The sequence below is a fragment of the Sus scrofa genome, chromosome 4 (genome assembly GCF_054392235.1).
Source record: "Sus scrofa isolate SSC_HxYL_T2T_F1_AM1 chromosome 4, Sscrofa_HxYL_maternal_Yorkshire_Landrace_v2.0, whole genome shotgun sequence".
Lineage (NCBI taxonomy): Eukaryota > Metazoa > Chordata > Mammalia > Artiodactyla > Suidae > Sus > Sus scrofa.
Window position 1 is genome coordinate 107,975,936 of NC_139386.1, and position 15,771 is coordinate 107,991,706.

At 39.4% G+C, this 15,771-nt stretch overlaps 1 protein-coding gene across 1 annotated transcript in view; it reads left to right on the forward strand.

The window, feature by feature from the left end:
* SPAG17 (sperm associated antigen 17) overlaps positions 1-15,771 on the forward strand; it is a 233,596-nt gene that overhangs the window by 205,444 nt on the left and 12,381 nt on the right. The window contains exons 43-44 of the mRNA XM_085023443.1: positions 446-577; positions 8,025-8,161. Of these exons, the coding sequence (XP_084879569.1) occupies positions 446-577; positions 8,025-8,161 (269 nt within the window). The remainder of the gene's footprint in view (positions 1-445; positions 578-8,024; positions 8,162-15,771) is intronic.

Sequence of the window (15,771 nt, forward strand, 5' to 3'; positions counted from 1 at the left end):
ATATTGCACTGATTTCCTAGAGTGCATTTTAATAAAGAGAAACATTTTCATGGTAGTAAATGGATTTAAGATTGGAAACTTAAAAAAAAATCACATCTCAATTACTCTTGTCAGGTAAAAGTTTCATAACCCAATAAGATAACAACTACTGGAAAAAAAAAATAGATAACAGCTACTCTGTGGTCTTAAGGCCAGAAAGAACCAACTAGACAGTGTGAGCCTTAGGAATACTGTCCTGTTTTTCACTGGCACACATAGAACCATATAATGAAGAATCCTGGCCTCTTAATGGCTTGTTTCCATTTAGTCTTTCTGTAGAGGGTGGGGGAAAGGTACCTTGTTCATTGTAAAGAATAATACAAACACTAATAGTCATTGTATCATTGTTCAGAATGTCATTTTAAGACATTTGCTTTGGGTTTTGGTTTTTTTTTTTTTTTTTTAGATTCCCAGAAAAATAAAGTTTCAGAACAGGAATCCTCAGATATGCTTAATCTTCCAAAATCAGATAACCTTATGAATATCAAAGAGTCTGACAGTCAGAAACAAACTGAAAATTTAACAGAATCTACCAAAGGTACGGCAGTCATTTGCTTTATCTTACTGTTGCTCAAAACCGAATATCACGTCTTTTTAGAGTATGGGAGATTGCCCTGGGGCTGAGGATATGGATTGTGGTTACAGAAAAAATTCTAGTGGGTCAAGGATCCTGAACCTATGGAACTTTGTAAGGCTTCTTAGCACATCAGAGTATCTCAGAAATATTTTGTGAATGATTACAAGTCCAAAATTTAATGAAAGAAATGACAGATTTTCTTTTAGATGTGTTATTTTATGTCTTCTTTTTTTGAATCATTTATTATTTTATTTTATCCCTCATGGTTCTAAGAGCTTATGTGATTTACTGAAAGTCAAGAACCTGGTAGCTTTTTATGAGCAGCCGGTAATTGATAGTTGGGCATAGATTTGCCTTTCATTTCAGTACTTCCTTGGTCTACAGGTGCTAGAAGAGAAACATAAGATGTTGTCTCTGTCTTACATAGCACATCCATCGTCTTACTGGGGCAGCAGAAACTGAAGTATGGACCACTATGGAATAATATCCAGTCCCCATAGAGTCACGTCACCCTGGTTTCACTGAAATTAATTCAGATAATTCAGTTGGTAAAAAAAAAAAAAAAAAGGCAGGAAGAGAGGGAAGGAGGAAGGAAGGGAAAGTAATTTAACTTGCATAGATAAATTCGTACCCTTTGATTCCTGTGGTCAGGTTCCATATTGAAAGTGAGATGGGACTGTGCTGTTGGGTCTTAGTTGCCTCTTACAGAGCATCTTGCAACATTTACAGTGAGATTTAACTTACACAAGCCTTTTGCCTTCCTGACTTTAATCTTAATCTCTCCTATAAGATTTACTCATTTAGAAGGTGATTTCCTCAGTGCCTGCTGTATGCCAGACATTCTTCTAGGCTTGAAAATACAGCAGTTAAGAAGCCCTGCAGAGCCATATGGAGCTGAACATACTGTAGATAGACCCAGACAATAAATAAGTAAACAAATAAATAAGTTGAGATTATAATAAGTGGTGTCACATAATGTAACAGTATAATGTATGGAGAATGTCTTGGGGAGAAGGACAACCTTCCTTAGGGGGTTTAGAAGGTCCCTCTTCGATGGGACACTTGAACTGAGACAGGGAGGACGAGAAGGAGGCAGCCATGCAAAGACTGGGGGAAAGGAATATTCCAGGTGGTGGGAACAGCAAATATGAAGGACCTGAGGGAAGAAGAAAAAATGAAAGTAAGGCATGGAGCTGGAAGAAAATGGGCATCAGAGCAGGTAGAAGAAATTGAGGTCAGAGAGGGGCAGAAATGAGATCCAGTGACACTGCATAGGGAGCTTTGAGTTTTACTCTAAGTGGAGTTGTGTTCAAACACCACTGGAAGGTTTAGAGCAGGGTAATGACATGACTAATGTATACTTGTAGCTGTGTGGACAGTAGCTTGTGGCAAGGGAAGGGAGGCGTGGGGAAAGTGGAAACAGGGAGGAAGCAACAGAAGATACACATGAGCGTGCACAGAGACCTGGACAGAGAGGCTCGAGGTGGAGAGGGTGAGAAGCAAATTAATTGGAAATATATCCTGAAGGTAGAGCCAACAGAGCTTGCTGGTCAATTAGATGTAGGGGTGAGAAATAAATAAGAGAAATCAAGGGTGATTCCTAAGTTAAGTAATGTGAGGCTGAGAATTGGTAGCTGTCACAAGTGTCCAGGTGGTGCTGATGTTGCTGATGTAGGATCAAGTTTTAAGAACCACTGCTCTATGGCAAATTGTGGAATGTCAAAATCAGGCAGAGGAGGAGCCCGTAAAGGCAACTAAGAAGAAAAAGCCAACAAGATAGGAGAAACACAAGAGCATGAAAATCACTGAGTGTTTCAACTGTATCGAATGTTCCTTGAAAGGTTGAGTGAGATAAAGAATGCCAAGGGGATTAGGTCAGAGGACAGTCACTAGCAACCTAGACAAGAGCAGTTCCAGGGCACGGAGGAGACCCAAGCCAACTCAAGTGGATTATGTACAGAATGGCTGAAGAGGAATCAGCAGCAGCAGCAATAATACAGAGCTGTATCCAAGAGTTTTGCTAAAAAGAATAAGGAAGTGGCATTGCAGCTGGGAGGAGATGTGTGACCAAGGAGAGGTTTTTTTAAAATGAGAAATAGAGCATGTTGATTTGCAAACAATGATGATTCTGTAGCAAACGAGAACTTAGGGTACAGGAGAAAAGGGCCTAATTGAAGGACAGCAAGGTGTTAAAGAAGGTGAGAGAACATGACATTTGGGGCAAAGCCTGAGTGGCAGAGTTGACCTTGGGTGTGCATATGGTCACATCTTCCACAATGACAGGAGAGAGTGGAAAGAATACTACTCTCTATGTGGGCTAGTGGGTTGATATGTTTGGTATTGGAAAGATGAGCAAGTCCGATGTCAAAGGAATGACTCTAATGATAGAACATAAAATCCATTCCAGAGAAACAGGAAAGCAAAACAAGAAGGGGTGACTGATTGTTTAAGGTGGCAAGTGTCCATTGATTAGAGGTCTTAAGGCGGTCGAATAATTGCTTGACAGATATGATAGAGCAATAAGCTAAAAGAAAAAGAGACAGTGATCTAGAGAAGGCAGCTCGAAACAGGGACTTGGAAAGTGGTAGAATTATTGGTGTTGGCAAGGGCCAAGGTGTGACCATGGGAGTTTCCGAGACAGAGAAGAAGATGACGAAACAGGGTGAGGGAGAATCAGAGAGGACAGGGTGTTGGGTGGGTCATCTAGGGGATGTCACCCACAGAGATGAAGTGGAAGACCATCCCAAGTGTCAGGATCTGCAGTGAATCAAGGGAATGATTGAGGTCAGTAAGTAGCAGCTACTAGAGACGTCGTAGGCAAAACAGTCTCATGGCAGGAGCTTCAAAGGAATGGGAGTGTTTGAAGGAGGAAAAAAATTGTTTTGAAATAAAGGGAACACGTACACACTGAGATACCTAAGACAAAAGACAATATTGTAATTCCACTCTAAGTGGAAAATTAAATTTTGATCAAAACAATAAAGTCAAACAAAGCCAAGAGTAGGAAGAGATGAAGACAGCAGTGGGGAAAGCTTTAATGGGAGAGATAGTCTTAAAGAATAAATCAAACTGCATAGATTTTAAGATTTAAGACCGGATCACCCGAGACAACCCTCATTTCACTTGAGGAAACTGACACCTAGAAAAAGTCAAGCAACATCTGAAATCGTACAGCAAATTTTGGATTGCACCAGGGCCAGATCATGAGCTTTTCGACTCTGTATTTGCTGTTTTACTTCAGTGCCCTCCACAGGAAGGGAAGGAAAACAAAAAAGAAAGTGTTCAAAAGCCTGAGTAGAAATGAACTGGAGGAGTTCCCGTCATGGCGCAGTGGTTAACGAATCCAACTAGGAACCATGAGGTTGTGGGTTCGATCCCTGGCCTCCCTCAGTGGGTTAAGGATCTGGCATTGCCGTGAGCTGTGGTGTAGGTTGCAGACGTGGCTTGGATCCCGCGTTGCTGTGACTGTGGTGTAGGCCGGAGGCTATAGCTCCGATTATAGCCCTAGCCTTGGAACCTCCATATGCCGCAAGAGCAGCCCAAGAAATCACAAAAAGACAAAAAAAAAAAAAAAAAAAAGAAAAAGAAATGAAATGAACTGGAAACCAATGTATAGATCAGAGTATTCTTATTTGGTAATAGTACCAGATAATGTTTGGAAAACACAGTAGAGTCAGCTAGAGGAGATTTGGATTTTGTGAAATATAAATGAACTTGTCAGTGTTTGCTGTGATAACACATCATAGATCCTATAGTTGCTTGAATAACCAGTGCTGGGGGCTGTGCACTGGCTGACTATGCAGTCATGGCTCCATACTGCAGGCAGCATGAACTGGGGTTGGCACCAGGGCCCCTGAGATCTGATGGTGCTGCTTCTTCCCAACCCCATGCTCAGTGCCACACATGTGCAAAGTGTGCCATCCTTTCTCCAGGGAGGCAGTTGTTAAGCTTTTCCCAGCTCACGACCGGCTGTAGGGAGAGCTCGGGTTATTCTGCTCTCTCCCTGAAGGAGCACTGTCCTCCGTGGCTGGCTGTCCTCATGCTGAGGGGCTGAGGGTCCAGTGAGGTGGCTCAGGAGAGATGGATTGCAGGCTGCTGCCCTTAGCCTCTGCTCTGAACTTGGGGTGGGGGGAGGCACATATACATACATTTTTGGGTCAAAACAAGTCCGATGGCCAAGCTCAGAGTCAACGGTGCAGAGAAGTACACTCTACCCACAGCTGTGCCATGCTCAGAGACAAAGGAAATAAAGCTGTGCTCTGAGAGGAAGTTAAAACAAAAACAAAAAAAAACATGATTGCGCATGAATACTGCAGTTGGTTTCAGCATAGAAACAGGGAACCATTACTGGTTCTTCAGTTGGGTCAGGTCCCAGTCCAATTTCAGATGATACCACTAGTTGGACCATCCCAGTTGTTTAAATATTAAAATACCTTTGTATCAGCTGGTAGCCAGCTGCCTCCATCCCCTAATCCCTGGGGCAGCCCTGGGTAAGTTCAGTGGATGGTAATCTGTCTATTAGGGGAGGCATATAATACAGAGCAGAGATAAGGCTCTACCTGACTCCTTATAGTGGCTTATGACTTGTAATAATAACATATAATGACATATATATACATATACATACACATATACATATATATACACACACATATATATAATGTGACTTATAGAATGATTTATACAGGCTCCACCTGACTCCTTATATAATAGCTGTTACATTGGATATACTGCTTAACCTTTCTTTCTCTTCCTTCTCCTCTTTTGTAAAGAGAATATAATAGGTATATACATCCTAGGGTTGTGAGAATTAAATTAGTATATGTAAAATCTTTGCACCAGTGCCTGACACATGAAAAATGCCATATCAGTATTTATTATTAATAATAGTCTGAGTGATTATTTGGTAAAATGTATTCATATAAAATAGTAATACATATATGGTAAGAATATAAGCAGAAAGATACATCAAACTATTAGTATGGTTGCCTGCGTAGGCAGTAGTGACTGCAGGGAATAAATGAACTAAAACGTTCTCTCTGAGCTTCATCCTCAGAGTTTCAGACTCTGTTCTGGTCTGAAATATGGCTTGTCTGGCATATGGCTAGGGAGTCTCTATTTTTCCAGGGGATTATGATGTACAGATGAATTTAGGACGCACTGAGTAGTTGTCTAGGAAAAACTCACGACTCAAACAGAAAGAACACTTCTGTGACCAGAAGTGCATGGGTTTTTCTCACACCAAGCTATTCTGCAACACCAGCTGGGTGTCCTACAATTCAGTTCAGTTCTGCTACAAACCAGGGTTAGCACAGACAAGGCTGTCCCTCTCACTTCAGATGCCAGTCGTAGGCCTGGATTGTCCCTTGTGTTTCTGAGCAGTCAGCTATAATTGGGGTTTCCGTGACCTTCTCCTATGGTTCAATAATTTGCCAGAACAGTTCACAGAACTCATATGTTATTATAGAAGAAGGGACATGATAAATGGCATAATTGAGCAGGCAGAGGAAGAGGTGTATGGGGCAAGGTCTGGAAGTGCTCAGCACAGTAGCTTCTGTCCCTGTGGCTTTGGGGTGCACCAGCCTCCTGCATGTGGATGTGCTCACCAACTTGGAAGCGCCCCGAACCCTGTACTGCAGGAGTTTTGAGGAGACTTCCTCATGCAAGCATGACTAACTTCCTCTCCATGTCCTCTCTCCTTCCCAGAGGATAGGGGGTGAAGCTGAAAGTCCCAAGCTTCTAGTCATGGCTTGGTCTTTCTGGTGACCAGCCTCCATCCTGATGCTATCCAGGAGCCCACCAAGAATTACCTCATTCATGTCAAAAGACACTTCTATTACCCAAGAAGTCCCAAAGGATTTAGGAGCCCTCTGTCAGGAATCAGAGTCACAGACCAAATAGTAAAACAAAAGATGCTCCTAGCACTCTGATCACTGGAAATTACGAGGGATTTAGGAGCTCTGTGCTGGGAACCAGGGGCAGAGACCAATGTGCATTTTCTGTTATCTCACACTATCAGGAGTGTGCCCCTTGTGGAATCTGACACACCTGGGCACACATTCCAGCCCTGCTACTTTTCAATTTCTCGAACAAATTTCGGTTTCCCCATGTGTAAAAAAGAACTAATATTACATTAGTTAGGACTCCTCAGTTTGAGAACTGAAACTCAAATTCACTGAACAACAACAAAAATGCCAGGAAGTGGGTGGTATTTATTGGTGTTCAAAGCAAACCACGTAAAGATGTGGCTATGGTGCCAGCCCAGGGATGGCTGGATGCAGACACTGAGGCTTTTTAGGAGACCGTTTGCATCGGATTGTCTCCCTGGGCATCCTCCCTCCCTCCATGTTGTCACATCCCTGCTTGTCCCTGTTTGTTTGACCCTCTCCTCCAAAGGGCAGGCTCTGTCCATGTGGCAGGGATGTGACCAGAGAGGTCCAGGATTCTGTTTCTTTCAGATATGTAACCCAATGGGCGAGATGGGATCAGCCCTGTCAGCTACAGTGGAAATATCCCAGTGAATATCCTTGGCTTTGGATGGGTCATGTACCAACCTGATGGCTGGGGCCAGGGATGCTGTGGCATGAGAAGTATGCATGGGAGGATTGGGTTGGGGGGTGAGCAGTGGGGAGAGTGCTGAGCATAAAAGATTACAGTACCTGTAACCCTCAGCTCAGAGGACTTTATGAGAACGAGCTGAGATGCTCTGTGTGAAAACATATGAGTGGTACTTGCCTGCAAACAGTGACAGTCAAATATTGGTTCCCTTTCCTTTCCTCTCTGGATGATCTGATTCAAGAAAAGATGTTTAAATATGCTGACCTAAGGCACAATTCTTAGTTAGACCTCTTGGATATTCAGAGAATACATACAGCAGCAGCTGTGCCAATTATTGACTTTCGCTCACTCTGTCACCAAATTTAGTGATCAGAGGATTTAATTCCCTGGTTTAATTTATCTGTAATTGCTACACCACTTTTTTGAACTATAAATTTACTCGTTGAAACAAAGAAATGCTGAAGATTTTTTTTTTTCCATGTTAGTTTTAAAAAGAAACCTTTGAGAGTCAACAATTTCATGATCTATATATACCTCGTTGATCCACGGGCAAGTCACTCGACTTCTTAGAATCTGATTTCCTTCATTTATGTAAAAAAGGTGATGCCAATAGCATCTGCCCTGGGCATCTCATAGAATTGTTGTGAGGACTCATCTCAGGTAAAATCTCTTTGCAAAATGTAAAGACAGAACACTAGAGTTAAGAAAAAGCCTTTGTTCCTGTCAACAAGCTCTTTAAGAAGGAAAGAAGAGTCTCCCAAGTTGGTTTTGTGTTCTGTGCTTTAGTTTGACCTTGAATGCCCTTGGAAACAATGTCTACATGGTATAATTTCAATGTTTTCTCTGATAGAACCAGAATCGTGTGTTCCCGTGAAAATTCCAACCCAGTCATTGCTGCAGGATGTGGCAGGACAAGCAAGGAAAGAGAAAGTGAAGCTGCCTCACTATTTGCAGAGCGCCAAGCCCAAGTCTCAACCTCTCGCAAAGGTAAAACAGAGATGGGAAGAAATTTCCCAGACCCAGGTAGTGTTTCATGTATTTCTGGCTGATTAAAGTGATGGATTTCCAGCCACAGTGTATAGCTATTTGCTATATAAACCATCTCAACATGAAGACTTTCAGATCACACAGGGATAAACTAAGGCAGTGCTTTCCTGGAACCAGCTCATACAGGCTGAAGAGAAGAATTTTATGAGCCAGCTGTTGACCCTTCACTAGCTTGCAGTCAGCCATGCCATAGATATTGGCAAATGCTACTGACGAAGGTTCTTTTCAGAGAGCCAGTTTACCAGCACACTACTGGCTCAGGGGATCTTTGGATGCCCTTCCCAAGACTCAGGATAAAATCCAGATGACTTAGCATGACTACAAGGCATGGCTGCATTTGCTACTTTACCCTCATTTTGTCCCAAACTCACTACACTTCACCCACTGTAGGCTTCTCTTAGTTTTTTTTGTTTTTTGTTTTTTGTTTTTTTTTTGTCTTTTTAGCTATTTCTTGGGCGGCTCCCGCGGCATATGGAGGTTCCCAGGCTAGGGGTCGAATTGGAGCTGTAGCCACCGGCCTACGCCAGAGCCACAGCAACGCGGGATCCGAGCCGCGTCTGCAACCTACATCACAGCTCACGGCAATGCCGGATCGTTAACCCACTGAGCAAGGGCAGGGACCGAACCCGCAACCTCATGGTTCCTAGTCAGATTCGTTAACCACTGCGCCACGACGGGAACTCCTCTTAGTTCTTTAAAAAATACCAGGCCCCTTCCTCAGAGCTGCTAAGATTAACATTCCATCTCAGCTCTGTTGGAAAGCCATTCTTGAGCCTACCAATCAAGTCTCGATAGATATCCTTTAGACATTTCACGGCACACAGTATTCATTGCCACTGGACAGTTTATTGCAGTGTATATAAGTGATGTGATAGGAGTGCTTCTCAAATTTTAATGTGCACATGTGTTGTTTGGGCATCTGGTTAAAATACAGATTCTGACTCACTGGGTCCATTGTGGGGCCTGAGATTCTGCAGTTTTTAACAAGCTCCCAGGTGAGGTCAGTGCTGCCAACCTGGAAAATAACAACCTAAGGCAGTAGTCCTCCATGTGCTATTACCTGACTGGCAGCATTGGCATACCTGAGACCTTGTTATAAATGCAGATTCATGGGCCGCATCCCAGATGTCCTGATGGAGAAACACGGGGGGGAGTCAGAAACCAGTGTCTTAAAGCGTCCTCTGGAGACTGTGCTCCCCTTCAGAGCAGGTTTTCTTGATCTGTGTAGACCCTTCCCCTCCCCGCCTAACTACTGTCTACCCCACCCCATCCCAGATTTGCTGATGGAGAAACTCTGGGAGTGGGGACAGCAATTGATGGCTTAACCAGTCCTCAGGTGATTCTGATGGGGTTCAAGTTTGATAATCATTGGCACAGAAGAAAGAGCATGAACTTCAGAATTAGGCAAACTTGAGTTTGAGACTTTACCCTGCCACTGATGAGTAGGTTATATGTCTTTCCAGTCATTGAACTTTAGCTTCTTTATCCTTAAACCAGAGCCTAAAATACCTCCTTACAGTGCTGTGGTAAGGATTCGATAGACCATGAATGATCATTTCCTTCTCCAGCCAAGCAGTTGTCTCCCTCTGGTGACAGGCTTTTTTCTTTTTTAAATTGAAATATAGTTGACATAACAATATTATATTATATAATAATATATTATATTATATTATTTTCAATATTATTTTATTAAATATTTTCATTTATTTCATAAATGCATAGTGATTTGACATTTGCATACATTATGAAATGATCGGTCACCACCATACATCTAGTAACCACCTGTCCTATACAGTTATTACAATATTATTTTCCATATTCCTTATACTACATCTGTATGCCTTATTTATAATTGGATGTTGGTACCTCTTAATCCCCTTACCTATTTTGTACCCCCCACCTCCTCCCTTCTGACAACCACCTGTTTGTTCTCTGTATCTATGAGTCTGTTTTCATTTTGTTTTGATTATTTTGTTTTCTAGACTTCACATATAAGTGACATGATACAATATTTTCTTTTTCTTTGAAATATTTCACTTAGCATAATTCCTTCTAGGTCCATACATGTTATCATGAATGACAAAATTTCCTTTTTTATATATATTATCTATATTTATATATATCACATCTTCATTCATCTATCAAAAGACATATATGTTGCTTCCATATCTTGGTTATTTTAAATAATGCTGCAATGAACATTGGTGTGGATATGTATATTTTTTAATTATTATTTTTGTTTTCTTTCGGTAAATGCCCAGAAGTGAAATTGCTGGATTGTATGGCAGTTTCTATTAATTTTTTTGATGAATCTCCATACTGTTTTCAGTAATGGCTGCATCAATTTACAGTCCCATCAATAGTGCACAAGGGTTCCTTTTTCTCCACATCCTCGCCAACACTTGTTATTTGTCGTCTTTTTGAGGGATAGCCATTCTGATGATGCGATGTGGTATCTCATAGTCGTTTTGATAGGCATTGACCTGATCATTGGTGATGTTGAGCATCTTTTCATGTGTCTATTGACCATCTGTATGTCTTCTCTGAAAATGGTCTATTCATGTCCTCTGCCCATTTTTTTTAGTCATTTGGTTTTTTGATGTTGAGTTGTTTGAGTTATTTGTATATTTTGGATATTAACCCCTTATCAGATATCTTGTTTATAAATATATTTTGCCATTCAGTAGGATGTCTTTTCATTTTATTGATAGATTCCTTCACTGTGCAAAATTTTTTAGTTTGTTGTAGTCTCATTTGTTCATTTTTGCTTTTGTTTCCCTTGTTTGAGGAAACAAAGGTACTAAGATTGATGTCAAGAACATACTGCTTATGTTTTCTTCCAGGAATTTTATGGCTTCAGGTCTTACATTTAAATATTTAATATATTTTGAATATTTTTGTATATGGTGTGAGAAAGTAGTCCAGTTTGATTACTTTGCATGGTGCTATCCAGTTTTCTCAGCATCATTTATTGAAGAGGCTATCTTTTCCCCATTGTATATTCTTGACTGCTTTGTCGTAAATTGATTAACCAGTAAAGCCTGGGTTAATTTTTGGGCTCTCTATTCTGTCCCATTGATGTGTCTCTTTTTGTGCCAGTACCATGGTGTTTTGATTACCCCAGCTTTGTAGTATAGTTTGAAATCAGAGCACACGAAACCTCCAGTGTTGTTGTTCTTTCTCAAGACTGTGTTGGCTATTAAGGATCTGTTGTATCCCATAGAAATTTTAGAATTATTTCATATAGTTCTGTGAAAAACGCTCTTGGTATTTTGATGGGGATTGCATTGAATATGTAGGTTACCTTGGACAGTACTGTCATTTTAACAGCGTTCTTTCAATCCATAAATCTCGTATATCTTTCCATTTGTTTGTGGTGTTGTCTTCAATTTCTTTCATCAGTGTCCTGTAGTTTTCAGAGTACAAATCTTTTACCTCTTTGTTTAGATTTATTCCTAGGTATTTTATTCTTTCAATGTAATTGTAAATGGGATTGTTTTCCTAATTTCCTTTTCTGATAGTTCATTATTAGTGTATAAAAATGCAATAGATATATCTGTATATTTTGTATCCTCAACTTTACTGAATTAAGTCATCAGTTCTAATTGTGTTTATGCATGTGTTTTGTAGATTCTGTCCATAATATTATATTTGTTTTACCACATATCTGTTCATTAATTCACCTTGTTTTTGGTGTGCTTAAAAGTAAATTGCAGATATTACTACATTTGCCCATAAATAAACATGCACATCATTACCTAGAGTTCAATATTTGTTTATATTTTCCTTTAATATAAAATTTATATGCAATAAAATGCACTAGTCTTAAGTGTGTATTTGCTGAGTTTTGATAAATGCATATACTCGTGTAATCCATATCCTTAAAATGTGGCTCATTACAAAGTTCTACTGGTTTTTTGGTAACATCTTTAGGATTCCTTATGCATAGTATTTCATCTGCAAATAATGAGAGTTTTATTGTGTCCATTCCAATTTGGAGTCCTTTTATTTTGTTTCTTATCTGATAGCTGTGGCTAAAACTTCTGATATTACATTTTGTTTCTTGTCTGATAGCTGTGGCTAAAACTTCTGATATTACATGAAAGTGGCAGCAGTAGGCATGTTGTTTTGCTACTGATCTTAGAGGGATGCTTTCAGCTTTTTACCATTGAGTATGGTGTTAGCTGTGGGCTTGTTATAGATGGCCTTTATTATGTTGAGGTATTTTCCCTCTATACCCACTTGGTTGAAAATTTTTATAAGTGGTTGTTGAATTTTGTTAAGAGCTTTTTCTATATCTTTTGAGATGACCATATAGTTTGATACATAACTTGATCATGATATATGATTCTTTTAATGTTTTTTTGAATTTGGTTTCCTAATACTTTGTTGAAGATTTTTATATCTAAAGTGATACTGACATATATAATTTTCTTTTTTGTGGTTATCTTTGTCTGGTTTTGGTATCAGTTTGATGCCAGCCTCATAGAATGACTTCAGAAGCTCTCCTTCCTCTTCAGTTTTTTGGAATAGATTTTTTTTTCTTTTTAGGGCTGCACCTTTGGCACATGGAAATTTCCAGGCTATGGGTCAAACAGCAACACCAGATCCAAGCTTTATTTGTGACCTATACCGCAGCTTGCAGCACTTCTGGATCCTTAACCCACTGAACGAGACCAGGGATTGAATCCACATCCTTATGGATACTAGTCAGGTTCTTAACTCGCTATGCCACAATGGGAACTACAATCTTTTGGAATAGTTTAAGAAGAATAGATCTTAACTATTCTTTAAACATTTGGTAGAATTCACCTGCAAAGCCATCTGGTCCTTGAAATTTGTTTGTTGGGATTTTTTTTTTTTAATTATTGATTTGATTTTGCTACTGGAAATCAGTCTGCTCTTATTTTTTATTTCTTCTTGATTCAGTCTTAGGAGATTATATGTTTCTAGAAACTTATTTATTTCTTCTAGGTTATCCATTATATTGGCATATAATAATTTGTAGTAATCTCTCATGATCCTTTGTATTTCTGTGATGTTGGTTGTAACTTCTCTTTCATTTCTGATTTTATTTGTGCTCTCTCTCTTTTTCTTGAGGAGTCTGGATAAAAAAGGCTTACTAATTTTATCTTTGCAAAGAAGTAGCTTTTAGTTTCATTGGTCTTTCTCTTGTTCTTTTGTTATCTATTTTATTTCCATGCTCATTTTTATTATTTTTCTTTCCTTCTAATTTTGTGTTTTGTTTGTTCTTTTTCTAGTTTTTTAGGTGTAATAGCCTTGTTTATTTGAGATTTTTTTATTTCCTGAGTTAGGCTTGTATTGCTATTAAACTTCTCTCTTAGAATGGTTTTTGCTGTGTCACAAAGGTTTTGGATTTTTGCGTTTTCATTCTTAACCTGTCTGTAGGTATTTTTAATTTCCTTTTTTATTTCTTCAATAATCCATTGACTGGTTAGGAGTATGTTGTCTAGCCTCTATCTGTGTTTTTTGCAGTTTTTTCTTTGTAGTTGATTTCTTGTCTCAAAGGGTTATGGTTGGAAAAGATGCTTGATATGATTTCAGTCTACTCAAGTTTTTGAGACTTGTTTTGTGGCTTAGCATTTGATCTATCCTGGAGAATGTTCCATGTGCACTTGAAAAGAATGTGTATTCTGTTCTTTTGGGATGAAATGTTCTGCATGTATCTATTAAGTCCATTGAGCCTGACATGTCATTCAGGGCCAGTGTTCCTTTATTGATTTTCTCTTTGGATAATCCATTGATGTAAGTGGGGTGTTACAGCTGTCTTTATTATTATGTTACTGTGAATTTCACCCTTTATGTCTGTTAATATTTGTTTTGTACAGTTAGGTGCTCCTATGTTGTGTTCATATATATGTAGAATCATTGTATCTTCTCGTCTGACTGATCCTTTTATCATTATAAAATGTCCTTCTTTGTCTCTTCTCTTGTCATTTTCATTGGGCATTGACTATCTTTTTCCTTCCTTTTACTTTCATTCTGTGTCTTTAGATCTGGAATGAATCTGTTGTTGACAGCATATACATAGATCTTGATTTTTATCCAAGACAGTCTTTCTCTCCTTTTGCCTTTTTAGGGCTGCACCCAGGGCATATGGAAGTTCCCAGGCTAGGGTCAAATCAGAGCTATAGCTGCTGGCCTACATCACAGCCACAGCAATACTCAGACCTGAGCCATGTCTGTGACCTACACCACAGCTCATGACAATGCCAGAGCCTTAACCCACTGAATAATGCCAGGGATCGAACCCTCATCCTCATAGATACTAGTCAGGTTTGTTACTGCTGAGCCAAGATGGGAACTCTCCATTTTGTTTTTTGATTAGAAGATTTAGTCCAATACTCGTGGTTTGTTGACTACCTTTAGTGTTATGTTTGGATGTCTTTTTATTTTTTTTTGTGCACATTATTGGTTTCTGGTTACTATGAAGTTTATATTTAACAACATATAACCATAGATATAGATATAGATTTAGATTTTTTTAGGGCTGCACCTGTGGCGTATGGAAGTTCCCAGGCTAAGGGTCAAATTGGAGCTGAAGCTGCCAGCCTACACCACAGGCCCAGCAATCCCAGATCTGAGCCATGTCTGCAACCTACACCACAGCTCATGGCAACACCAGATCCTTAACCCACTGAGCAAGGCCGAGGATTGAACCCACATCCTCGTGGATACCAGTTGGGTTCATAACCCACTGGGCCATAATGGGAACTCCCTATATATGAGAATTTGAAGTTGATAATTTCCTAAGTTTGAACACATTCTAACAACTCTTCATTCCCTTGTAAACATTCCATGTTTTTTATATTTTATATCTTTTTGTTTTGTGTACCTTTTACTTATTGTAGATCTATCTACTTTTGTCTTTTAACCTTCCTACTAGTTTTGCTACTTTTGTCTTTTAACCTTCCTATTAGTTTTATAAGTGTTTGATAACTACTTTTACTATATATTTGCCTTTACCCCTGAGGTTTTTTCATTTAATAATTTTTATAGTTCTAGCTGGCCTTTTCTGCTCTGAGAAATCCCTTTGACATTTCTCTTAAAGCCAGTTTAGTGGCACTGAACTCTCTTAACTTTTGCTTGTTTGTAAAACTCTTTATCTCTCCTTCAAATCTGAATGATAGACTTTCCAGGTAGAGTATTCTTGGTTGTAATTTTTCCCCTTTCATCACTTTGAATGTATCATGCCACTCCCTTCTGGCCTACAAAATTTCTGCTGAAAAGTCAGCTGATGGTCTTACGGGAGTTCTTTGTACATAACTAGTTGCTCTTCTCCTGCTGTTTTAAGATTCTCTTTATTTTTTCCATTTTTATTAATTTAATGTCATGATATGGACTTCTTTAGGTTAATCCTGTTTGGGATTCTGTGTACTTCCTGGACCTGAATGTGTTTCATTTTCCAGGTTAGAGAAGTTTTCAATTAAGGTCTCTGCCCCATTCTCTTTTCTCCATCTAGGAACCTTATAATGTGAATGTTAGTTTGTTTTTGTCCTAGAGATCTCTTAAACTCTCCTTATTTTTTT